Genomic DNA, 27,598 nt, shown 5'->3' with positions numbered 1-27,598 from the left:
TGCATGTTGGTGTCAGTCCAGGATGAGCAGCGTGTGAAAGGAGGGGTGGTGAAAAGTTCACATGACAGGGTGAGTTACACCTATACAGTCACTTAAGATTTAATCGTTTGCTGTTTTATCTTTTTCATTCCTGATTAATAACATTTATTCTTCATTCTGATACGTTTCAACGTTCAGATGCATTTAATTTGATCCACTTTTCCGTTTCTGTATGAATGAAGATCTTTACGTTCAGGATTCGCTTTAATTCACTACAGTCTGTTTTCTGAGTGGAGATGGAAACACTGAACACTTTAAGACGTCTTTTTTTAGCTGCAGTTTTATTCTCAGACTAAACTTCCAACTGCAGTATTTAGCACCTTCCGTGCCGAGTCGGTGGTTTTAGTGACTGAGTGGTCGTGACTTTGTGTTGTGGGTGTTTTAGTTGTGAGTCATGGGCCTGTGTGGGTCCTAGGATGAGAGAAGTAGGCGCAAAGTTTTTATTTATAGTATCAAATTTTATCACCTCTGAGGGAGGAAGAATGGCCACCATGCTGTTACTCAGGAGAAGGTGTTTGGGTCGCCGGAGGCATCGCCTAATGTCCTTATTTAGATATAAAACACTCAAAGAGACGAAAGAGGCTCTTAGCATTCAGGAAGGTTTTATGCGGCTTAAAAAACTGGAATCTTCATTTTTATGATCTTGTTTACATAAATAGTTCTGAAAAACGGCTGGTTTTTAAAGACTGCTTACATCATCAGTGTGTGTTTCCTGGACGGGGCCGCCTGTGGAGCTGTTTGCCTTTCGTATCTATGCTTCTTTTTCTATGTCTGCTTCTGTCTCCTTGAACCCCAGTGGGCCTCAGCAGATGGCCGCTCACACTGAGCCTGGTTCTGCTGGAGGTTTCTTCCTGTTCAAAGGGAGTTTTTCCTCTCCACTGTCGCTACAAGCATGCTTAGTGTGAGGGATTGCTGAAGAGTCAATGAGTCGATGCAATCAGCTGGTTTTCCTTAGATAGAAAACTTTGAATCAATCTGACTGGATGATCTGGTGAACTGGAAAGTGACCTGAGATGACATGATGTGAATTGGAGCTATAGAAATAGACTGAATAGAATTGAATTGACAGCATCTAGAATCAAGTGTTGAATTTTAACCAGATGTGGGTAGAGTAGAGGAGCCATGCTAGAAACTAAAAACTATATGCTGAGTAACTGATCTAGTTACTAGTCATTATTACGAGATCCGACTAGATAAAAAATATAGAGTTAGATGCCGATTATAGAGTTTAATTAACAGGCAGTAATTAAACAACAAATTTAGGTGGAGCGACACGTTTTGATCTATTTATTATCTATTATTATGACCCGACAGACTCAGCAGGTGGGAAAATAACCTTAAACCTGATGACGCTTGACAACAGAGAGGAAGTTTAGCCTAAACATAATCTGGAAGCATGATCCTCGCCGGTGCTTTATTTTTTAAAACAAGCTTGTTCATAATGAGTAGAGTAGCCAAAATAAAAAGCAGAATGTGGTTAAACGGCTCTTTAAATACATGTTTTTCTAAAAATTGCTCAAGTAAAAGAACACCAATTAGAGGCGAATAGAAATATCGATATCGGAGGTTTTATTAAAACGATATCCGATACATATTGGCTAGAATATAAAAAACTGAACAAGGACATAAAGGATATCTACGGTTAAATTATGTTCCAACAAAAATATGATTCAAGACAAAGAAACAGAAAATAGAATTAAAATAATCTGCTTTTATCTGAGCAGAGTCAACATTGGGCTATAAATAATAATAAATATTAAAAAACCTTATTATCTTTGTAACATAAAAAAATATGGATGTTTTGATGACAAAAATGAATGTCAATATAATAACGACAAACACCAACTCGCCCGAATATATTAAGAAAAATAACAAAAGTGATTCTAGAAGAAATTCAGGAAAAACATTCAGAGTGAAAGAAACATATTTTCTTTAGTCCAACATAACCTTAGAGGCATTAATGCTGATACTGGAACTGACATGTTTTAGTTTATAAACATAAACACAATTGTTAACTAGGCTTATTAACTTTTTAAGTTTTCAATTAGATTTGAACCTTTTTTTCTTGACTTGTTAACGTTTTATTCCACTTAATTTACAGTAGGGAATCTATCATTCAAGGGCCTATTACACAAATGGCAATCGTTAGCCCTGGCCGCTGAAAAAGGGCTGACATTAGCCCCGGGCTGTTGAAGAAGGCCTAATGTTAGCCCCGGCCGCTGCAGACGGACTAACGTTAGCCCTGGGCCGCTGAAGAAGGGCTAACGTTAGCCCCGGGCCGCTGAAGAAGGGCTAACGTTAGCCCCGGCCGCTGCAGACGGACTAACGCTAGCCCTGGGCCGCTGAAGAAGGGCTAACGTTAGCCCCGGCCGCTGCAGACGGACTAACGCTAGCCCTGGGCCGCTGAAGAAGGGCTAACGTTAGCCCCGGCCGCTGCAGACGGACTAACGCTAGCCCTGGGCCGCTGAAGAAGGGCTAACGTTAGCCCCGGCCGCTGCAGACGAGCTAACGTTAGCCCTTCTGCAGCGGCCGGGGCTAACGTTAGCTCGTCTGCCCTGGCTGCTGTTACCATTAGAGCGGTGCTGTTGCCACGGTCGTCTCAACTTCGGAAACTTTTTCTTAAATTATGATTTAAATCAGTAAGTGTTCCATATAGTGAAGCTTAAAGTTTAACGTTCTTGCTTTAAATAATTTTAAAACGTACTTTTATTGAACAACAGCATCAGAAAAGAGAACTCTGGAAGCTGCTGCTGCTGCAGTGCATGCTGGGACAGCTGTCAGTCTGGAGAACGGACCAGTCTGCTCTGATGCATGCTGGGTAAAGAGGGAGGGGCCAGAACAACATCCAGGGACTTTGTCCGTTCTCGGTCTGCTGTTCTTGTAAATTGGAACAGTGCTACGGCTGAGGATTGTGACGTTTCACGAGGACGCACAAGTACACAGATTCAGAAACAGCCTTAGTTTTTGTTTACGGATGAACGGGTCCACGCCTTTGGAACGGGGGTCATTTGGCTTGTTTTTTTCCAAAGGGGGGGATCCGTTAATCTGTTTCTATTTGCATGTTTTCTAAACTAAAACCAGGCTTTGTTGGGCTGCTGGATAAAACCTGGAACTAAACGCTATTTCTGACATTTTGGATTGAAAAAGCTTCCTGGATGGAAGAGAAACGTCTTCAAACTCGGAAACAAAGTCCAGAGGATTGATTTTAACTTTTAGGAATGACTGACCTGGAAGACTGGGAATCCTCATCATCACAAAATACAACTGTTTAACCTCTTAATATCCACTGGATTTTTCTGGGAAATTCACCTGTTTTGCATACCCAAATCCAAAAGCAAATAACTGAGGAACTATAAGCCCAAATTACATGTGTGATACATTATTTGAAAGCTAACACCTTCTAGTTTTGGGTGAGTAAAACACCCATGATGCATCAGTTCAAACAAGATTCAAAGTTGTTGTTTTTTTATTCTTGAAAATAATAGGTGTTTTTTGAACAGCAGTAATAAAGACATGCTTGTTGCGGCTGCTTTGTCAGGCTACATTTTCACATGCTGCTATAAATCTGGTTTGGTGCTCGCTGCGTCCATTAAATGAACTTGGTGGTTGATTTGTGGAGAATCTAAGCTTTCCAATGATGTCTAACATCTATAATGGTAAACATTTTACCGGTGTTATTTTAATGCAATCTGGGTTATTATTTGTAAACGCTTTAAAACGGAGGGTTTTGAGAGGTTAATCTTCCACATATAATGTGGGTTTTAGCTGTTATTAACTGTGTTTATCCACTCTCCTAAGCTGAAGTTTAATAAACCACTCTAAAAAGAAAGATCTTTCATGTGTGTGATGTCGGGACACATGCAAGAGATGCGGATATTATTGTTAGCCAATATAAGAACCACAGAAAGGAGCTTTTATAGCAGCTCACCTCACCTGAACAAAAGAGAAAACTGATGAGCAGTCCTGATGAGATTTTTGGAGGAGGCAGAGAAATGGTTTTCAAAGACAGTGACACAACAGAGGTGACGCCCCCTTTTCCTTTATGTTTCAGCTAACTGGCCCAAAATGTGCATGAGACGTGTCCAACATGGCCCACTGGGATAACCCACGCAGCATGGAGCCCACAGACCCAGCAGGTAAAGGCATCAACTTATACTGCAGGTCAAACGCTTATTCTATGAAATCTGTATAACAAAGCTCCTTTTTTTGGTCCTAATCCCGCCCCCCTTTCTCGCCAGGTTACTGGTCCCCCACGGTTCCTGAGGCCGAACTGTACCGAAGCCTGCAGGCTGTGCTTCCCCGGTGCACTGACCAACAGCAGGGCCCAGACTGGTGTAACAGAGGTGGGATTTGTCATTGTTGATCCAAAAAAGCAAAAAGGAAAAATCCACTGATATTTGTTTCTAAGTTTGGAGAAGCTGAGTTAGCCCAACAAAACCTTGTTTTTGTTTAGGAAACATACAAAAATGCAAATAGAAATGGATAAACGGGTCCCCCCCCTTTGAAATGGGGGTCGTTTAGCTTCTTTGTTAGCCTGCAATGCCCCATACCTGTCTATTAGAGACTCACACAGGAGTGGATTTTCACTCCTGTCCCGTCCCACTACCACAGAATAAAATGGTGTCCCGTCCCGATCCCGGGCCAGAGTAGAAATCTAAATCCTGTCCCGTCCCACTCCTGGTGAAATTACTCCCACTCCCATCCAGAATGACTCCCGCTGCTCCACCCCTCCCACTCTTGTTGTTTTTGAGCGCCGGTGAGAAACTCAGAGCGGAAGCACTGTTGGTTTTTGGGTCTTGTAGTTTTTTTAACTCGCATTATAGTGTAGGCTTCAAGGAAAAAAACTACAAAATGGCGGCGCCAGTACTAGATTTTTTTTCTTTATATTTTATTTCATTTTTTGGCATCGATCCTATTTTTTTTTTGTTATTATTGGTTTGCTCCCGCTCCCGTCTGCTCCCGTTAATGTTTAATCCTGTACCGTCCTGATCACGTGATCGTTACTAATACTGACTCCGACCCCACGGGAATCCTGTGACCCGTGGGATTCCCGAAAAAATGTCAGTCTCTACTGTCTATGTCTCTGAAAGGGGGGGGTCTGGCTCTGCTGGACAGGGGCTGCAATGATAGCGGGAATGGATTAACTTAATTGCTGCATTGTGGCTGGCTGCCGGCGGAGCCTCGTGGTTTTCCCCACAGCTCGTCCCTGCGGCTGCTAGGCGCTCTGGCATTGCAGCCTTCTGTGGGTTTTCCTCGGGTGGGGGTTTCTGGGTTGGCCCCTCCTGGGCACCTTTGCTCTTGGGATTCCTTAAGGCAGCGGGGGCTTTGGGTTCCCCGGCGCTCGCCTCGGTGCTCTGGTGGGGAGGTCTTCAGCTCTTCACAACCACTTTTGAGCATTTTTCCTTTGGATAAACTTTACATGCACAAGTTCACCCTCACAAACACCTACAGGTGCTTGGCTCCAGGTACTCAGAGATTCACTTCCACACAGAAAGCCCATATTCTGATCTTCAGGTAACACAGAGTACATGTCAGACTAAATAATACTCCTTTAGCGATAGTATCTAGGTGTTACTTTATTGTTTGTCTCGTACCATGTCTGTTGGTTATGTTGTTCTTTTTCCATCTCTTTGCAGCTGATGAAGCAGACTGAAAATGTTTTATCATTATCTCCCTTTTATCTCCTCTTTCTTTCATCTTTTCTCCTTTTTTCCTGTTTTTCCTTTCCTGTACTACTTACAGCAGTGTCCATATAATCTGTAAAACTCCCTGCATGATTTATTATAAAGCTATTTATATGCATAACACGATGGCGATAGCCGTACTGCTCCACTGGTGAAAGTAAAATCTGTTGGGCTCTTTTTGGCATCAACACAATTATTCTTGTTGCAACATTGACACTGTTAGAAAAATAAATAAATAAATAAATAAATTGTAGGTTTTTCAAAGCTCAAATCTGACCCGTTCATCCGTTTCTATTTGCATGTTTTCTAAACTAAAACCAGGCTTTGTTGGGCTGCTGGATAAAACCTGGAACTAAACGCTATTTCTGACATTTTGAATTGAAAACTCTTCCTGGATGGAAGAGAAACGTCTTCAAACCTGGAAACAAAGTCCAGTGGATTGTTTTTAACTTTTTTGGGAAGAGGTGGGATTTATCCCACTGTCAGGTTTTACCCACTCTAAAATAAATCTTATGTTTCCCCCTCATCAGCCGGGCAGATATTTCCTGCAGCAGCATGACTCGTCCTGCAGAATATAGCCTTGAGCGCTGTGTTTAAGCTGTTGTGTTGTTAGTGACCAGAATTGGTTAGATCAGTGACGTAATAGACAGCAGTGGTGCACAGCCAGCGTGTGATTTAGTGCTTGCCTTTCATGTCTGTGTGCAGGAATGCTGAGATGGACGCTTCATAAAAAGGTTCAGAACAATCCTGCCAACAGCTTATCTCTGCTGTGGGTGCTGATAAAGGAGCTCGAAAAGGTACAGTGTTTGTTTGGTGGGTCGTAAAAACTCTCGAGCTTGCACTTTCAAAGAGGAAGGAAGCTTCAGTCACCGTGGCGACGGCAAACACATGTATTTATTAAAACCACATGGGTGTTGCTCCACAGGCTGAAAGGTGGGATTCCCGCAAGTCCATCATTCCTCTGCTGCACATCCTGATGCACGCCATTGTTCAGGTACTGAGTAGAACCGTCGCTGTCGGCTGAATGCATCTGATTTAAAGACTCAAACCTCTGAACATGAAATGTTTGGTGACAGAGGGGGGGGGGTTATGATCTAAGAGGTGAAGGATACTTTAAAAAACAACACTTTAGAACAACCAGAAAGAGTTTTTGTTTATCTGTGTGTGGAGTAAATGTCTGGAATGGATTGAATGACGAGTTTAAAAAAATTAAAAATGCAAACCAATTTAATAAACTGATTAAAACCGAGCTCATTTCAAAATATAAGGTGACTGTTTAATAGTCTATAATGTAATTGATGACATAAATAGAACTTAAAATAATTGTACATGGCTAAACATCATGTGGAATGGAAACAAGTGTTTTTTTGTTTTTTTGATGTTTTAATTGAGGATAAATTGACAAGTAGGAAAGGGGCGGGACATTATAAGATGTATCTTCTACCTGCTCCCTTTCGAACAGAAAATATAAAATTTACATGTCACATGGGCAAAATAATTTGTTTTATATTTTCATTCTTAAGTTTGTTTCATTCAAATTTTTTTTTCTTTCTTGATTGTTTTTACTGTCTGTTCAAAATAAATAAAATAAATAAAATAAAATAAATATTTCAGAGGACATGGCACCTTAAAATCGTCAGGAAATCATATTTAAATTTTAAGTCATTCTGGCTTAAACATGTATATAAATATACTCTTTATCAGAAAATTTATATTCTTATCATATATCAACGGTCATCTGTCAATCACATTTTTCGGTCATACTATCTTGATTCATATGTCGCAGCTAATATACGCAACGGTTGATTGAAATATAGAATAAGAAATAGGAATAATTTCCTTTGCCATCCTTAAAAACATTGTTTTCTTCAATAAACTCATGATGTTTGTGTGTGTTTTGTCGTTTCAGACGGCCTACATCCCAGATGAGCTGTACAAACGTATTTATGACTTTTGCAAGAGGCTGCTGACGTATCCTCAGCCTTACTGCACCGTGGGCCTCAGCTACACGCGACAGATAAATACAGAACGCTTCATCCCAGGTCAGTTATCAGAGGTGGAAAGTAACGAAATACATTTACTCAAGTTACTGGATTGAGTAGGTCTTTTGTATATTTTGTATTTTTCAAGTAGTTTTTAAAATTGGTAATTTAAATTTTACTTGATTAGGTTTTGAGTGAAGTATTTTATTTCGTTACATTACAAATCCCATCCGTTACTGAGTAAAAAAAAACTTTGGAAAACCGAAAGGAAGACAAAAAATCGGCCCGGAAGCGCTACAGCGAGTGACGTGATCAGCATGTAGATCTAGGCTACCGGGCGCCAAGTCTTTCTGTAGGAGATTGGGAACGAGATGGAGGTGGATCAGAGAACGTTTCACTAGAAATGCTAGCTGAAAACATCGAATTCTGCTGCCCAAAAACGACGAAAATCCTCGGCCATATTTGTTTTGGATTTATGACTCCTTGTCCTGTTTTCACTACATGGGAGAGATCCCCTGCCCCGTACAACAGTTTTTTTTTTTATGTAACTAAGTAACTTTTACTTAAAATACATTTTAAATGAGCTACTTATTACTTTTACTTGAGTAATTTTTCTGATGGGTAATTTTACTTGTACTTGAGTAATATTTCATCCAAGTATTGGTACTTTTACTTGAGTATGATATTTTAGTACTTTTTCCAACTCTGGCAGTTATCATTCGGTCATGAAATATTTCAGATCATGAACATAATCTGGGCAGAACAACTACAATCGTTTAGTTGCAGTTTAACCTCAAACACATGAAACTAGTCGGGATTGTCCCGATCTCGAGATCGGATTGGCGCGATCTTTCCCCATTTTATCGTGATGGGAGCTCGGCTACATTAGCTGCCAAATTGTGTCAATCCTGCCAGTTCCGGGTGATGAAAGCTGTGCAATACAAACCTCGGTGGCGGTGCAAAGCAAGCGTGTCAGAGGTTTGGAAATATTTCGATCTGGAGAGTGAAGACTGTCCTAAAGCTACTTGCAATGTCTGCAACACAGCAATTTGAAGAGGAGGAAGTAGCAGAGCTGCGTTCAAGAACACAAACTTGATTCCTCATCTGAGGACAAAACATGATGATGTGTATGAAGCGTTTTGTAAACTTACAGATGGACTTTATGAGGAGACAAAGACTCCAAGGAAAACAGGAGGGCAAAGACGATTACAGAAAGGTTGATCGAATCTGTCAACATATTCTCATTATCAGTTCGTATGAAATCGTACGAAAAGTTATGCACACTATTTCGTACGTTTTGGACGTTTTTCCTCAAAAAACCACATCAGTGCACATGCGCTGGCAGACAGAAAAAAAAAGCAGATCCGCGGACGGACGTAAAAATGGGAAAAACTGTGCAATCATCACTTATTCATGTCTCTAACTACGTTGCTTGCTGTTTTATACCTTAGGGTTAGGGCCAATTGTAATTTATATTCTATATTCGTCAATGGTGCGTCAGATGCGCATGCGACGAAAAAAACGTCCAAAACGTACAAAATTACGGTGCATAACTTTTCGTACGATTTCATACGAACTCATAATGACAATACACTGAATCTGTTGCCCTTGACAACCAGCCCATCTCAGCAGTTGGGAATGTCGAACTCATGCTACGTTCAATCAGCACGCTGCAGAGGCAGCAGAAGAAGATGAATTGCATGCAAAGTCAATGGTTGACGCACATCAAGGCGCAGCAAAAGGTCCAGCAGTGTTTTGGGCTTCTGAGCATCTGAGGCGCTTCAGAAGCCGCAGCTGCTGCAGTTAAAATTCAACTTTAGCTGCTGGACGCGCCTCATCAACCAATCAGAGAAGCTGATCTAGGAGCTGGCAGGGAGTCAGACGCAGCACTGCTGATGCAGAGCGCTATGATCGCTCCTCTGAAACAGTTTATTAACGCCTAAATTAACTTCAAATGTAGAAACCTGCCGGCAGAATATGTTGGCTTTTATTATCCTGCTGCCTGCAGTTTGGATCACGTACGTGAAAAACGCCTTCCAGCTGCTGTGAACAGTAGCTGAAAATCCCCAAGAGGTGAGCGGGCCTGAGGCAGCTGCTGCTGGAGATTCCCAGTGACAGCTGAAATGTTTGTAGCCTTCAATTCTATTCAGTTTATTTCTATAGCTCCAATTCACATCATGTCATCTCACGTCACTTTCCAGTTCACCAGATCATCCAGTCAGATTGATTCAAAGTTTTCTATCTAAGGAAAACCAGCTGATTGCATCGACTCATTGACTCTTCAGCAATCCCTCACACTAAGCATGCTTGTAGCGACAGTGGAGAGGAAAAACTCCCTTTGAACAGGAAGAAACCTCCAGCAGAACCAGGCTTCACTTCCCCTTTTCTCAAAATATTGGATCAGGACTGGAAATCGTAACGTATTTAAGGCTTAAAGCTCCTGAGTCCTAAAGCGATGACCGCTACATCACCAGAAATCAGAGAGGCATTGGTCAGAAGTTTAAATCCCTTTACTTGGTTTGTGGTTTTTATAAAACAGATTTTAGAATTTAACATTAAACATTTGATTTCCTGCCTTTCTGCTCCGACTAACGTAACAGAGAGCAGTTTCTGTAGAACAGGTTTCACTATTTTAAAAACAGAGTACAGAGGAAACTGTTTAACATCTTTCACAGCTTTTCTTTTCATTTAATGCAATAAAGTTTACTGATTGTGAACTTCATGATCAAAATAAGAACACTGTTTTAGAAATATAACAAACCACCAAAATGTCACATCATGTCCTTGACAACAGTTTGCTTTTTTAAAAGCTTCTTACATCTATGTGCTTCCTCCGATTCTTCGTCATATTTTAAACATGAAGGTCTAAAGAGCTCATTTCACCTGAAAATCCAGATGTGAATTAAAAGAAGTTCAGCTTTCAAACTATAAATTGGAAATACAATTGTTTGTATTTTTGTGACAGGAAGGCATTGGGGAATATTTTTGAGGGTGGAGCCACTATTTTAAATGTCCCCATGTCTGATTTATAGGCGATTAAACAAAGAAAAAAAACGAAAAAAATGTGCGTCGCTAAAATTCTTTCAAAATAAACACTGCAAAACCCCATGAAAGCCCACCTTCAGACTTTATAGATCCACATCTTGACTAGAACTCAAGCAAATTAGGACTAATAAGTTGCACAGCAAAAAAATAAATCTAAATAAGTCATTTTTTCTTGAATTAAGTATTTAAGTGAGACACTTTGCCAATGGAGCAAGACAATTTACACTTAAAATAAGAAAAAACAATTGCATTGTCTGATTTCAAGTGCATAATATCTTGATACCTTATTTTAAGAGTAAAAATACTCCTTCCATTAGCAAATCATCTTATTTACCTGCTCAAATTAAGGGTAAATACTCTTAATTTAAGACTCATTTTGAGGTCGTTTTTGCAGTGTGAAGCCCGTTTGTTCCACAAAGGTTTCACAGTGCTGAAAAGTGGCCAAATTATGCATTTTTGCATAATTTGGCCACTTTTCAGCACTTTCAGCACTGTGCTAAACTCCTCTGTAAAACTCCATGCATGAATTATAATAAAGCTATTTATATGTATAAATCATGCGACGGCGATAGCCGTACTGCTCCACTTGTGAAAGTAAAACCTGTTGGGCTCTTTTTGGCATCAAGACAATTATTGCTATTGCCACATCGCCAAACAGGACACTGTTAAAAAAAGAAAAAAAAGAAGGAAATGTGATTTTGGTAAAATACCAAAAGTGCAAAAATGCATTATTCACTGCAAAAAATAGAAATCTCAATAAGTTATTTTTTCTTAAAATAAGTGCGTTTTTCCTTGATTTGAGAAGGTAAGTAAGACACTTTGCCAATGGAACAAGACAATTTCCTTTTAAAATAAGAAAAAACAATTTTTTCTTCTTATTTCAAGTGCATATTATCTAACTATCTTATTTTAAGAGTGAAAATACTCATTCCATTGGCAAATCATCTTATTTACCTGCTCAAATTAAGGCTAAATATCCTTAATTTAAGCAATTTTTTACTTATTTCTGGATTGTTTTTGCATTATTTCCACTCATTAAAGGGAATCTGGTCAGACAAATATGCTGATTTCCATTATTGGAGACCTTCTGCATGAGGGAAAGCCTTTGCTGCTCAGATTTAGTCGTTGTTTCATTTAAATTTACCAATAAAATCACCAAACTGGATAGAAAATAAGAATAACAGAGCAGCTTATGGAACGCACGAAGGTTACATCACCTGAAATGGTAACACAATGTCCTCCGACCCCTCCTTGGAAAGATCTGAGCCTCTAGTTTCCAATGATGGCAGCCATTAGGGGGCGGGGCTAAGAGTCACACATGTCAGGTGGAATTTTAAATCTCATTTTATTTGTTTGAGCAGCTATAAAGCAAACAGTACCGGGCCCACCAGGCTGAAAGGGGTTAACATTCAGGCTCTAAACTTAGACTGATCGTCTCCATCAATCATTCAGCTCATCACAGTGAGGGGGGGAAATCCGCTATGCTTAGGGGGGGGCTGTAGCCTGATGATGTCATTAAACATCGGTTTGATCCACAGGTCTGATGTACCAGAGGATGATCACAGCAGAACAGAAGCTAAAAAATGAGCACTATCCCGTCCAGGAGAGGTGAGAAACCGTTTGAAACGCAGCTCTGCTGCTCTTCGGAAACCGAACGTCTGCATCGTGTTTGGTTAAAACCTCTGATCCGTCTGCAGGGTTTTCATTCTGGCCGATCCAGAAGTCTTCTCCGGCTCCCTGATCCCCGCCGTGGTGGAGGACTTTGAGGCGTCTACTTCGGCGGGATTTCAGAGCCCGCTAGACCACATGCGCAGCGTGGTTCAACACACCCTACAGGCGGCTTTAGGGCCGCAGCGATGCCACGGTCCCAAGCTGGCTCAGGCCCTCAGGGTCAGTCACCTGGTTGCTGAAATGTTCTTAAACGAGAAAAAATGAAATCTAGATCAGTAATTGTTTTTTAAAATATGTGCAATAGGAGAGATTTTGCCAATGGAACAAGACAACTTACATTTAAAACAAGTAAACACAAATGAATTGTCTTTTTTCAAGTGCATATTATCTAATTATCTTATATTAAGAGTAAAACTCCTCATTCTATTGGCAAACACCTCATTTACCTACTCAAATCAAGGGTAAATATACTTAATTTAGGATATTTTTATTAATTTCTAGGTTGTTTTTCCAGTGTAGAAACTCCTCCTCTCTGCTTGTTTGATGTATTTCTGTTGTTTTTGTGCAGGACATGGGTCAAGATGTGGAGCCGTACTTTCAGTACATGTTGGAGATTCTGGAGCACAGCGTTGAGGAGGGCTACAGAGGTGAAGGGGGAACGCTGAGCAGCCGACTCCTGCAGCTCTACGGCGAGATCGTCTCTGATTCTGACGCAGGTATGCAGCGCTGCCGTGGATTCTGAGTCATCAATCATCTGGTTGGTGTGGTTAGGCGACTATGGCTGCCAAAGAAAACACCCTGTGGCTGCTTATGTTACTGGAATACAGATGTAAATAGAAGCTGGCTGCGGTTAGCCGGGCATGAAAGTTAAAAACAGAAAATGATGTGGTATGTGACGTATGCAATATTAGCTATGATATAACTGTTTATTATTGTGTTTGGTCACTTTCCAGTTCACCAGATCATCCAGTCAGATTGATTCAAAGTTTTCTATCTAAGGAAAACCAGCTGATTGCATCGACTCATTGACTCTTCAGCAATCCCTCACACTAAGCATGCGTGTAGCGACAGGGGAGAGGAAAAACTCCCTTTGAACAGGAAGAAACCTCCAGCAGAACCAGGCTCAGTGTGAGCGGCCATCTGCTGAGGCCCACTGGGGTTCAAGGAGACAGAAGCAGACATAGAAAAAGAAGCATAGATACAAAAGGCAACTGTCAACCAGCTCCACAGGCGGCCCCGTCCAGGAAACACACAGCCAGGCAGACGAGCTCCGAGCCAGCTCCCATGTCAGAGGATGAAGAGAGCACATCCAGTTAGTCACAGTCAGAGAAACAGGACTACACTGGAAAACAGGCCAAGCTCCAACATCTAGAAACAAAGACGGGGCCTGTCGCTACCCGATCCGTACCATCAGCTCATTTGCGCCTGCGCGAACAGAATAACTTCCGGGTTGCCAAAAAATTATGTAATTACGGTATTGAAAAAACTTTATTTATATCCTTAAATAATTAAAGAATACTAAACTACATCGTAAAGACAATATTGAAGACTTTTCTGGAAGAAATGGATGCTTTTTAACCTCTTACACCCTAAGGGGGTATAAATAAATTTCTGCCTGACAAAAACACACAAAAGTAAATCACTTATAGCCTCACAGCTATTAGATTTAAGAAGAAACTTTTGGTACGTCTGTAAAGGTAAGATGTCATAGAATGGTTTTCTGGTGTCAGCACCATTGTAGCTTTGACCCTGCCTGAAATATTAGGAACAAAATACAAAATATTTTGCATTTTTTGAACCTCGCTAAAATTTTCTTTGAAATAAACATTGCAAAACACTACCAAAATATTATTTATAGCACAAAAAAGTAGTACAGACTTTCAAATCTAAATGTTGTGTAAAAATATACAAAATTTGGACTCAATCAGATGAATCATATTTATTTTAGAATGGTATTAGTGAGAAATTTCTTAGGCGGAGAGGCCATTTTGGCACATTTATCCAAAAATGTCACCAAACTGTGCCAAATGTGTTTTTTACATCAATACTGGGGGTTTGTTAAAATTACGAGGTCACGTAGTAGCTGGACCCGCCGGTGGGTCCGTAGGGTTCTAGGGGTTAAATTCAATCCATTGTATTGCTTGACGTAATTTTTCTGGAATAAAAATCCAAATTTTCGGGAAATGTTCCCTTATCAATGAAAAACTGCAGGTCACGAATCAGTACTGCTGGAGTGCATAGTTAAGTACAGAGTAGATCAAATATTTAAACAAATTGAAATATATACGCTGTGTGACGTATATTTGCGCATGCTCAGAGCAGTCAAAGTAACTATCACAAGGCGATTGAACTTTTTTTATGTATTTCTGTTTTTTTTATTTTTAGAAAATGCAACATTGACGAAAATAAAAAGATATACAAAAAGAAACCCATGCCTCTAAAAAATACAAAAGAATAAAAAAGTAAGAAAAAGGAAATATTGCCACCGGAAGTTATTCTGTTTGCGCACGCGCAAATGAGCTGATGGTACGGATCGGGTAATGACGGGGCCGCCTGTGGAGCTGGTTGACAGTTGCCTTTTGTATCTATGCTTCTTTTTCTATGTCTGCTTCTGTCTCCTTGAACCCCAGTGGGCCTCAGCAGATGGCCGCTCACACTGAGCCTGGTTCTGCTGGAGGTTTCTTCCTGTTCAAAGGGAGTTTTTCCTCTCCACTGTCGCTACAAGCATGCTTAGTGTGAGGGATTGCTGAAGAGTCAATGAGTCGATGCAATCAGCTGGTTTTCCTTAGATAGAAAACTTTGAATCAATCTGACTGGATGATCTGGTGAACTGGAAAGTGACCTGAGATGACATGATGTGAATTGGCTCTATAGAAATAAACTGAATAGAATTGAAAGCCAGACCTTGCATATCGGTGCTAATATTGGTTCATTTTGTTGGTGTTAGACATGTTTATGTGTGCGAAGGCCTGCCATGCAGCCTGCAGCAGAGATCAAACACTAAGCGACATCCTCCATGACCAAAGCTGTTCAGTCAGCTGTGCATCTGTTTCCATTCTTCCCTGACTGTTATCAAGTCAGCAGCTCATCTGATCAACCTGCTCTAAGACCTTTCCGGAGGGAAGACAGGCGGATGGACAGCAGGGGAAGTTTAGGAGCTTTGTTTTACTTGCTATTGTTAAATGTTCCTCCATGTGTGCTGCAGAGCCGTTATGTGGAGCAGCGCTGTGTGACTGCCCCGTTCCTAACCCTGAGATGAGCTTCTACCTGTGGACAGAGGATCTGGATATCTGTGAGTCACCAAAGTTCAATGACGGATGTTTGCTTTGGATTGATTTTGGTTCCTCAAGGCTTCTTGGCCTTCAGCTTCCCTCCCCTGATAAACCTGTTTAACTAACTTTAAATGGTTCCACATGTTTAAATCCTCACCTTTCCTTTAATCCAAACTGCTGGTTGATGGAGGCAGAATAAAGCTGGTGGAACAACTGGAGACGAACCCGTATGAAATTCTGACCTTAAAGCCAAAATATCTCCAGATCACTGATATGATTACAGCTCGAAGAAAATGAAAAGATAAATTAAATACTGTCATCTAAATACATTGGAGTTTCTCAATTCACTAGATAATGAGAAGAACCCAGGAAAGTCTGGACTCTGGGAGAACGGGAGCAGAATAAATCTGGGTCAATTGGAACATCTGATGACATCACCACATTCAAAGCTAGTCTGGAGCTGCATTTCACCTCCTGTTATTAATAGAATATAGATAATAATAAATTATGACTTATTTCATTTAGTGGAGGAATAATAATGAACACGGTCAGATTTTGACATTTTGACGAATAAAACAAAAAAAAATCGCTGTCAGAACCAGCGGTCCTTCACACATGGCTATGCAGAGAGAGGGCTGCTACAGACAGGCTAACGTTAGCCCTGGCCGCTGCAGACGCGCTGACGTTAGCCCCGGCCGCTGCAGACGGGCTAACGTTAGCCCTGGCCGCTGCAGACGGGTTGACGTTAGCCCCGGCCGCTGCAGACGGGCTGACGTTAGCCCCGGCCGCTGCAGACGGGCTGACGTTAGCCCCGGCCGCTGCAGACGGGCTGACGTTAGCCCCGGCCGCTGCAGACGGGCTGACGTTAGCCCCGGCCGCTGCAGACGGGCTGACGTTAGCCCCGGCCGCTGCAGACGGGCTGACGTTAGCCCCGGCCGCTGCAGACGGGCTAACGTTAGCCCTGGCCGCTGCAGACGGGTTGACGTTAGCCCCGGCCGCTGCAGACGGGCTGACGTTAGCCCCGGCCGCTGCAGACGGGCTGACGTTAGCCCCGGCCGCTGCAGACGGGCTGACGTTAGCCCCGGCCGCTGCAGACGGGCTGACGTTAGCCCCGGCCGCTGCAGACGGGCTGACGTTAGCCCTGGCTGCCATTACCCATGAAGCTCCGCTGGTTGCCGGGGTCCTCTAACTTTGTAATTTATTTTTTTTTTAACCACGCAGTAAATCGGTAAATGGGGAATATAGTTATGCTTAAAAGTATAATACTCTCTTCTCAAATGATCTTAAAACGTACTTTTATTAAACAACGTTCTGTGAGCGCTAACCTGGAAGCTGCTGCTGCCGCAGTGCATGCTGGGACATGTCTGCTCTGATGCATGCTGGGTAAAGAGGGAGTGGCCACAACAACATCCAGGGACTTTGTCCGTTCTCGGTCTGCTGTTCTTGTGAACTGGAACAGTGCTACGGCTGAGGATGATGACGTTTCACGAGGACACGAGAACGCACAAGTACGCATAGTGAGAAACGGCCAATGTCTCTAAGGAGCGGATGAATCCGAAATGTGTTTTTGAGTCGTATTTCCTCCCCCCACTTCCCCCCGCAGCCATGTATAAAGACTTTAGACGCCACTGCTGTGCACCAGTCTGTGTTCTGCATGTGTCAGCGGTTCGGACGGCGTCTCATCCATGTTCTGCTGTGACAGGGAGGGAGCTGTCCAGATGGTTCCGCTCCAGCAGCGTGACGGAGGACTTCTCCTCCTTTAGCCAGGAGCAGGAGGACTTTGATCTGGGTGAATCGCCGTGCGCCATGCTGACCGCCGACATGCCTCGCTTCTCTATTATGTCCAACGACAGCGGCATCGAGAGGGACCTGCCCCCTGGCGCCGACGTCTCCGCATCATCCCCACTGGACAACCCCGGCATCGATTCAGGGTGGGAATATCACAACATGTTCATCTTTTTTTTGTTTTTGTTTACTTGATATTTAATTTTTTGTTAATTAAGCAGAGAATAATTAAGCTTTCTGGACTTTGAAATGACATTTATTCACTTTGAACATCTGTGGTTTTAGTAAAGCCCCTGATTCTCCCACATTCAAAGGAAACTTTTAGGCACCATTTCATTTTATTTTTTGTATTTAAAGGTTTTAAGGTCGGGAAAAGTCTGTTGAAGCTCAAAAAGCCTAAATAAGAGGCATCAATAAGAAAAAAAAAAAAAAAACAAGCAGATAGTTTCATGATGATCGTCTAAAAGATGCTCCAGAATCTGAATGTTGACCAAAGAATTGATCGTCGGCTCAGTGACTCAGCTGATGTTTATTTATTTATAGAAATGTTCCAAATAGAGTCACATGGTGTTTCATCCACACGCCTTTCAAATGGGCCTTTCAAATTTCTAAAACATGTTTCAAAATTAATATTTCACAAATACTTTTTGTTTTATAGCTGTGTAAACCAATAAAATGAGATTCTTAATTCCACCTGATATGCGTACCTCTAACGCAACATAACGCAACAGCAGGATTTAATTTTTAGCCCCGCCCCCTAATGTTCTGTCAGATCAGCAGCCATAGTCATTATGCATGCGCAAGATGTCAGATTTCCGTTTATCCTTTAGTGTTTTTACGAGAAATAGACTTTAAACTACCTCGACGGGCGTGTATCCCTTTAATCATGTAGAACAAAAGTATTTAAGATCGCCATACTGTTAAAAAAAACACAAAAAGTAAGTAATTAAATCGTTTTTTTGTACATGACTAAAAGGATACACGCCCGTTGAGCTAGCTTAAAGTCTATTTTTCGTGCAAAACTAAAGAGATAAACGGGTATTGACTATGGGTATGCTCATCTGACAGAACACCAGCATAATTGGATAATAGAGGCTCAGACCTTTCCAATGAGGGGTCAGAGGTCATTGTGCGACCATTTCAGGTGATGTATCCGGCATGCGGCAGCTTCCTCTGTTATTCTTATTTTCTATCCAGTTTGGTGATTTTATTGGTACAGATACTGGTCATAAAATTAGAATATCATGAAAAAGTAGATTGATTTCAGTAATTCCATTTAAAAAGTGAAACTTGTATATTATATTCATACATTACATACAAACTCATATATTTCAGATGTTTATTTTGTTTAATTTTGATGATTACAAATGACAACAAATGAAAATCTCAAATTCATCATATCAGAAAATTAGAATATTGTGAAAAGGTTCAAAATTGATGGCCCCTGGTGCCACACTCTAATCAGCTAATTAACTCAAACCACCTGCAAAAGCCTTTAAATGGTCTTTCAGTCTAGTTCTATAGGCTACACAATCATGGGGAAGACTGCTGACTTGACAGTTGTCCAAAAGACGACCATCGACACCTTGCACAAGGAGGGCAAGACACAAAAGGTCATCGCTAAAGAGGCTGGCTGTTCACAGAGCTCAGTGTCCAAGCACATTAATAGAGAGGCGAAGGGAAGGAAAAGATGTGGTCGAAAAAAGTGTACAAGCAAGAGAGATAACCGCACCCTGGAGAGGATTGTGAAACAAAACCCCTTCAAAAATGTGGGGGAGATTCACAAAGAGTGGACTGCAGCTGGAGTGAGTGCTTCAAGAACCACCACACACAGACGTATGAAAGACATGGGTTTCTGCTGTCGCATTCCTTGTGTCAAGCCACTCTTGAACCACAGACAGCGTCAGAAGCGTCTTGCCTGGGCTAAAGAGAAACAGGACTGGACTGCTGGTGAGTGGTCCAAAGTCATGTTCTCTGATGAAAGTAAATTTTGCATTTCCTTTGGAAATCAAGGTCCCAGAGTCTGGAGGAAAAGAAGAGAGGCACTTCATCCACGTTGCTTGAAGTCCAGTGTAAAGTTTCCACAGTCAGTGATGGTTTGGGGTGCCATGTCATCTGCTGGTGTTGGTCCATTGTGTTTTCTGAGGTCCAGGGTCAACGCAGCCACATACCAGGAAGTTTTAGAGCACTTCATGCTTCCTGCAGCTGACCAACTTTTTGGAGATGCAGATTTCATTTTCCAACAGGACTTGGCACCTGCACACAGTGCCAAAGCTACCAGTACCTGGTTGAAGGACCATGGTATCCCTGTTCTTAATTGGCCAGCAAACTCTCCTGACCTTAACCCCATAGAAAATCTATGGGGTATTGTGAAGAAGAAGATGCAATACACCAGACCCAACAATTCAGAAGAGCTAAAAGCCACTATTAGATCAACCTGGGCTATCATAACACCTGAGCAGTGCCACAGACTGATCGACTCCATGCCACGCCGCATTGCTGCAGTAATACAGGCCAAAGGAGGCCCAACTAAATACTGAGTGCTGTACATGCTCATACTTTTCATGTTCATACTTTTCAGTTGGCCAACATTTCTATAAATCCTTTGTTTTTATTGGTCTTCAGTAATATTCTAATTTTCTGATATGATGAATTTGAGATTTTCATTTGTTGTCATTTGTAATCATCAAAATTAAACAAAATAAACATCTGAAATATATGAGTTTGTATGTAATGTATGAATATAATATACAAGTTTCACTTTTTAAATGGAATTACTGAAATCAATCTACTTTTTCATGATATTCTAATTTTATGACCAGCACCTGTAAATTTCAATGAACCAACGACTAAATCTGAGCAGCAAAGGCTTTGTTTTATGCAGAAGGTCTCCAATAATGGAAATCAGCATAGTTGTCTGACCAGATTCCCTTTTTATAAGTGGAAATATTGGATTTTTGCATAATTTGGCCACTTTCAGCACTGTGTCAAAATCACATTTCCTCCTAGGACACTGTCAGCTAAAACCTTTATGAAACAAACATGCTTCACCTTCTTCAGTCCAGATTAGCTTGACTTATAGTCAAGATGTGGATCTATAAATTCTGAGGGTTCATCTAGAGTTTCTAATGGGCTTTATGGTGTTTATTTGTGTTTATAAATCAGACATGGTGACATTTAAAGTAGTGTTTCCACCTGAAAAATATTACTATAATACAAATAAAAACCATAGTATTTCCAATTTATACTTTCAATTTTAAGGGGTTAAACTGTGACTTTAACCCAACATGCTTTCCATTGTGAAACGCCGTGTGGTTTCTTTGGCTCTCATGACATGACGCGGTCCGTTCTGACTAAACACCTCCTTCGGTTCAGTCAACCTTCAAACCCAGCCCTGCCAGGATGGTATTTTTAGTGCGAGAACAGTTTCACCTCAGTGCCAGATGTCAGAGGTCATTCAGTGCTTTTCATTTCCTATGTTCGCTTTGATGGCGAGGTTGCAGCAGCAGCAGAACCCGTGATCCTGACTGCAGCTCTTCTCTCTCCACCAGTGAGCAGGACTCTGGTCGCTTGTCGCGGCGAGGAGGCATCAAGCTGAAGCCGAATGCGAAGGACAGCATGGTGCTGATGCAAGACACGCTGGAGGACCAGGCGAGCGCTGCGGTGAGCGGGCCTGCAGGGAGGGGGGGGAGAAGAGGGGCCACTCTGCAGAGGCGAGCAGGGGCCAGCGCCATGGAGAACCACTTCCCCAAACAGCAGAGAAACTTTACCGCCAAAATCGTCGTCATGGGAGACGACAGGGTCGTGGGTCGCCTTGCGAAGGCGTATTACTTCTACAGGTAGGAAAGTCTCTGAGCCACAAGATCTGCTTTAAACTCTGTGATGATTTAACCCTTTATACTCCAAGTTTCTTGATCACTTGATCGCCCCGTACCTCAGTGAGGTCTAGAAGCACAAGATCTATATCCAGCCATTCAGCAAAGATGCTGCTTCTTCCAAAAAAAGTTAAAAAAATAATCCACTGGACTTTGTTTCCAAGTTTGAAGACGTTTCTCTTCCATCCAGGAAGATTTTCCAATTCCAAATGTCAGAAATAGCGTTTAGTTCCAGGTTTTATAAAGTGTAGAATACATGAAAATTTGGGCGTGCTTTGGTGGCGCAGTGGTGAGGGCACATACCCCCTTTCCTGTGAGCCTGCTACCTAAAAAACTGCCACTAGTGCTGTAAATACACAAAAAAAAAGAAAACATGCAAATAGAAACGGATGAACGGGTCCACCCCTTTGGAATGGGGGCCGTTTGGCTTCTTTGTTAGCCTTTCTAAACTAAAACCAGGCTTTTTTGGGCTGCTGGATAAAACCTGGAACTAAACGATATTTCTGACATTTGGAATTGAAAAACCTTCCTGGATGGAAGAGAAACGTCTTCAAACTTGGAAACAAAGTCCAGAGGATTGATTTTAACTCGTTTGGACTGACTAAGACCTGGATGACTGAGAATCTTCAGCAGCACATAGATCCTGCTACATGGCTGAACATCTTATTTTGGCATTTGACCAATTAGATGAGCTCTTGAACAATAAAATACCTCCTGTAAGTAAAGTTGGAAAAAAAAGTCAACAAGTCAAGAAAAAAGGTAAAAAGATAATTAAAAAGTTAAAAAGTTAAGAAGAAAAAAAGGTAAAAGCTTATATCATATTATTATTACCCCATGAAGAACAGTGAGGAGAAAAGAACAACAGATTCTTAGTTCAAGTTCTTAACAAATAAAAAAAATCTGAAAAAATGTGGCATGAAAATGTTCTAAATTTAAATATATGAGAGCTTTCATGTTTGAAATCCTGATAAAAAGCCAAGAGATGATTCATACCTCTGACTTAAAGTTAACCAGGAAGTTTTCTCCCTGACTGGAAATGATTCCCCCGCCTTCCAGAAGATCATTAGATAAAACTAATAAAAAACAAATTAGATCGTGACAGGAACCGCCTTCTCTATCATGCATAGAAAAGTCTTTATTACAGAATTTAAACTTTTAAACCTTCCTATTATTGCTGATCATCATCTCCGGTATTTTTACTTCCTGATCTTTAGCGATGAGCTCCACCTTTTCTCTCCATCATCGCTCTGAGCTTTTAGCTCCATCTGTTCTTAACTGGACTGAAATCAGGTGAAACAACCAGGATTGATCCCAAACTTTAGGGCTGTGATTTCTGGAATTGATTCTTTTCAATTCCATTCTATTCAGTTTATTTCTATAGCTCCAATTCACATCATGTCATCTTAGGTCACTTTCCAGTTCAATCAAATTGATTCAAAGTTTTCTATCCAAGGAAAACCAGCTGATTGCATCGACTCATTGACTCTTCAGCAATCCCTCACACTAAGCATGCTTGTAGCGACAGTGGAGAGGAAAAACTCCCTTTGAACAGGAAGAAACCTCCAGCAGAACCAGGCTCAGTGTGAGCGGCCATCTGCTGAGGCCCACTGGGGTTCAATCTGATCTGATCTGAAATCGGATATGTTGCGTAGTTATGCAACAAGTCAGTTCTAGTGTTATGTTAAAGGAAAAGTCCGGTCAGCAGGAATAACCAATAGATCATTATTTATACCTAAAACTAATAGGTTAGTGGTGATTTAATGAATTTAGCATTAATCTGTAAGAAAATAACAACATTTCGTCACGATCACTGAGTCTGGGAGCGACCATTTTTTTCCCAAATATAGTAGCCCCTCCCTCCTGCCATCTTCCAGCAGTGACGTCACGGTGCGGTAAGCCTAGCGCCATTCTCCCCGCTTTACAAGCTAAATCAATGGGAACTACTAGACACATCTGCAATCAACAACAATTATTGAAGATTTCCAGAGGACTTCACCATTGAAATTCACCAGAGCTATAGTGAAACTGACAATGCCCACGTGCATGGCAGCTGGATGCTGGAATACATCGGGTAAAAGTGAAAAAAAAGAGTTATTCCACCTTTCTGATTCCTGATCCTCCACGGACGGGTTGGTCGTTGGATCGCCAACTTGAAGAGGGAGGATTTGCCATCGAACTTCTGGCCCGAGAAAAAACACTAACCCTGATAATATTTATTTAGTGAACTAAATATTTATTTAACAAAGTAATATTTTTATAAATGAATGAATGACAAAGTGAAAAAATGTATTGGAAAAAAATAACCCCCTAATTTTTCTCTTAAAACACGCTAAATACACTGGAAAAAATCTAAATCTAGATAAGTCATTTTTTTCTTAAAATAAGTGCATTTCTTCTTAAATCCAGGACATTAAAGAGATATTTTGCCAATGGAACAAGACAATTTAGATTTAAAATAAGAAAACACAATTGCATTGTCTTATTCCAAGTGCATATTATCTAATTATCTTATTTTAAGTGTAAAAATACTAATTCCATTGGCAAATTATCAATTTTACCTATTCAAATCAAGGGTAAATACACTTAATTTAAGACATTTTTACTTATTTCTAAATCATTTTTGCAGTGTAATCATAAATATTGCTTCTAATTTTTGACGGCTTAACTTTACAAACGGCGCCCCGTAGCAGAATGCCTCTTCTACATCATTTTATCATCTTTGGCAAGAATCCGGGTTCATTTCCAGTAAGGATCAAACTTTATGGTAGAAATAAAGTCCTTTTAATAGAAAATTTACCCAGAGAATTAATCATTCCGCCTGACTGTGACGTAACGCTCTGCCTGCTTCGGCAGGTCGTTGATCACCAGTAAGGGTGCCGTAAACCAGTAAAGTCGAGCTGTCAAACGTCACCGTTAAAGAAATATCAGCGTTTTGCTGCTTTCAGGCTCCAGAAACAAACAGAACTCCTTTGACTGAAAATGTCGCTTCCTGAAAACTCGACACGTTTTAACCACGGTTGTGAGAACGGTGCAAAGCTGGAGGTTCTCACACATGTGTGCTTTTACAGAAAGAGAGAAGCCCGGCGGCTCTTTATGACCATGAAAGTCAGCCTCCAGTTCTACTACATTCCTGTCTGCTCGGCGCCGGCACCCAGCTCCCCTTCTACGGTAAGCCACAACCCCCCCCCGGTTGCATAATTAGAGTAAACAAATCTGCAAGGATCATGAAACATGAGGAAGTGTTGGGCAAGTCCTGAAGGCGGGTTAATGACTGAACGCTCAGACTGCACCCAACTTTTTAATCTCTGATCCAAGAAGAGAAGAGAAGCTCCAACTCTGTCTCTGTGCTAAACAAATAAAAACTACTTCAATCTGAAAAACTCACAAAAGACAATCAGGAGAAATTTATTGATGCAATTACTTTGTCTTTGGTGGTCAGACCTTAGCAGGAAAAGGCTTTAATTTTGATAGATTTGCATGAACAGGAGCAAAGAACAGGGCTGTTTCCCCCCCCAGGCCTGAAACTGGTGGTGGATGGAGATAGATGGAGTTGGTCAGTCTGTAGACTGCTGGTTGGAAAGACTTTATGGGGAGATCCAGAGGACTGCGTGAGCTGATACTAGAGCTGCACTCAGGGACCTGGAAGATGGAAGTCCAGGTTGAGAGAACCTGTCCATAATGAGCAAGCATGAAGCGACAGTGGAGAGGAAAAACTCCCCGTTGGGAAGAAACCTCTGTCAGAAGCAGGCTCAACATGGCGGTCTGCTGCCGGACCGGTTAAGATGAGACAGGGAACGCAGTAAGGCCCCGTCCACACAAAGTCAAAACGAACACGAAACGTTAATATTTTCCAGAACGTTTGTCGTAAAGACGGAGACGTAAAATAAATGTGAGCGTCCACAGGAATGCATGAAAACGCTGCAAAATGTATGCCAGGCCTGTAAGTGGCGCTGTGGTGCCAAAGCAAAGATAGGCGACGAAATGTTGGGCATGCGCAGTAATATTTATACATGGTTGCCCTGCGGGTCCATTTTCGTGGTTATTTCAAATTCAGGTGCTGAACTATGTGGTCGATATTGCTCTGTTCTTCCTGGAGATATTCCAGAAGAAGAAGATTCTGTTGTAAGCCCGACAGCAGGGTGAGTAGCATGAGCAGCAACCATTCAACACAGTACGGCGCCATTGTTGCTGTGATACTGTGTCGCGCATGCGTGTTTAGAGGCGACGCTATGACGCATGCGTGTAAGAAAAAAAATGCGGTTAGAGCTTAAAGATGGAAACACGAAAACGGCGTTTCAAAATCTTCCCACTCTGAAGGCTGAATAAAAAAAAGATCGTTTACAGACCCCCGAAACGCCGGCTTCGTACGGATGAGAGGCTGGTTTGGTGAAAGATTTGTGCGTTTAGGCCAGGGTTTGACTTCGTGTGGACGGGGCCTAAGAGTCCGGGAGGAATGATGATCTCTGAAAGGGGGATTGTTGCCAGGAGACATAGACAGGTATGAGGATTCCAGGCTAACAAAGAAGCTAAACGACCCCCATTCCAAAGGGGGGGACCCGTTCATCCGTTTCTATTTGCAGGTTTTCTAAAAACAAGGCTTTGTTTTTGGTCCATTCTAGAAAGTCTGGAACTAAACGCAATTTCTGACATTTTGAATTGAAAAATCTTCCTGGATGGAAGAGAAACGTCTTTAAATTTGGAAACAAAGTCCAGTGGATTGTTTTTTTTTTTTACTTTTTGGGATGAGTATAACCTGGATGACTGAGAATCTTCACCAGCAATCCAGCTCAGTTTAACCCTAACTAACTAACGCCATAAAGTAGCTCTGCAGTTTCACATTTTTGTCTTTGTTATTAAAATTTTCAAAGTGCTAACAAATCAGTCTGTCTTTTGCTGTTTGAGGAGTTTTTAGTTTCATGTCCGTTTTTTGTAGGTGAACCTCAGTCAGAACTTGGGGGATTCCTGCACGCTTGGTTCCTACTTGAGCAACGTGGATCCATGGTACAACAGCAACATCAACAGTCTGGGATGCATGATCCATAAACTGGCTAAAATGGTAGAGTTGTTTTAATCGGTCTGATCCTTCCTATCCTTATGAGGACACAATGTCTTTGTGGTTTGCCTGACATGTCTGAAACCCTGTTACCGAATCTCGACTCCACCAGCGCTGCAGCACTATTTCTTTAGCATAAACACAGGAAGTTGCTTCACATCATTTCTACGAGGGAAACCACAACTACAGACATCTAATCTCTGAGCACAGCTGAAATCGCTCTGACTGTTTATTCATAAGCTGGAAACGGATTGGTCGCCGTGTGGAGGAGAGAAATCTGTGAATGAGGATCATCTGGAACCAGGGGTGGATTTAGGAAATGTGGGGCCCTAGGCAAAGACAGGCAGGGGCCCCTCTGAAAGGAGAAGACAACACATCAAACAGCCCCATTCTCCAGATAGATAAATGTTAATAGAACAGACATCCATTATCTGTTCTAGGTTGTGTCCCTCTCTTCTTGTCCCTTTTCTTCTTGTTTTCCTCTCTATGTTTTGTACTCAGCTGACTTTTCATGCTGTCTCTAAAGGAATGCAAGATTTTTTCCAAGCACTAAGCTCACTTAGCTGATTGCTCCTTCCTGTGTTTCCAAAAAGGCCAAAGTAAATAACCCAGTCCTTCTTTTCACTGTAGACAAGCCATGATCTGCTTATCTGTTCTCCATTTTTCATTTGGATGAAATAATAGCTGCATGAATCATGACAGCAGACAAGATAGAGGAGAGCAGGAGGCGGGGTTACCAATCTACTCGCTCTGGAGAGCAGAGTTCGCTGCTTTTAGATGTTGTCTCCAAAGTCTCCAGTAGCAGAAAAAAGTCTCTAGATTTGGCGCTAGGAGCTTTTTAGAAATCAAGCGCTAGAGGGGTCTGAAAAGTGGCTAAATATAGCGACTAAAGCGCTAAGTTGGCAACACTGCTCTTTGCATGGTTTGTTTTCAAATGGTTTGCTGCTGTCTGTTTGGACCTTTCTGAACATGTGCAGCAAATGGACTGATCCAATATGGTGGACACTGATGGAGGGAATTTTAATCAAAAACATAATTAATGTGCATAAATAAGAAATAGTTGTATTAAACATACATGGAAACAGAGTTTTATGGGGCCCCCAGGAACTTGGGGCCCTAGGCACCTGCCTAGTATTGCCTGATGGTAAATCCCCGCCTGCCTGCTTCAGTCTGGCGGGATTTCTAAAACCAA

At 41.6% G+C, this 27,598-nt stretch overlaps 1 protein-coding gene across 1 annotated transcript; it reads left to right on the top strand.

Annotated features, from left to right (window-relative positions):
• On the top strand, window positions 1–26,439 carry LOC119780891 (phosphoinositide 3-kinase regulatory subunit 6-like). Its single transcript, XM_038281134.1, has 14 exons — window positions 1–69; window positions 4,091–4,175; window positions 4,278–4,382; window positions 6,429–6,520; window positions 6,649–6,717; window positions 7,633–7,765; window positions 12,289–12,358; window positions 12,448–12,640; window positions 12,990–13,137; window positions 15,627–15,713; window positions 17,396–17,624; window positions 21,030–21,317; window positions 24,422–24,521; window positions 26,287–26,439. The coding sequence occupies exons 2-14, from the start codon at window positions 4,127–4,129 to the stop codon at window positions 26,422–26,424; spliced, it is 1,701 nt and encodes a 566-aa protein (XP_038137062.1). The 5' UTR covers window positions 1–69; window positions 4,091–4,126; the 3' UTR covers window positions 26,425–26,439.
• Window positions 26,440–27,598: the final 1,159 nt, after the last annotated feature.

The sequence above is a fragment of the Cyprinodon tularosa genome, unplaced genomic scaffold (genome assembly GCF_016077235.1).
Source record: "Cyprinodon tularosa strain WSP-4 unplaced genomic scaffold, ASM1607723v1 ctg1671, whole genome shotgun sequence".
In the NCBI taxonomy this organism is placed as follows: domain Eukaryota; kingdom Metazoa; phylum Chordata; class Actinopteri; order Cyprinodontiformes; family Cyprinodontidae; genus Cyprinodon; species Cyprinodon tularosa.
Note: the sequence above shows the minus strand (reverse complement) of the source record. Positions and strands in the feature narration are given on the sequence as shown.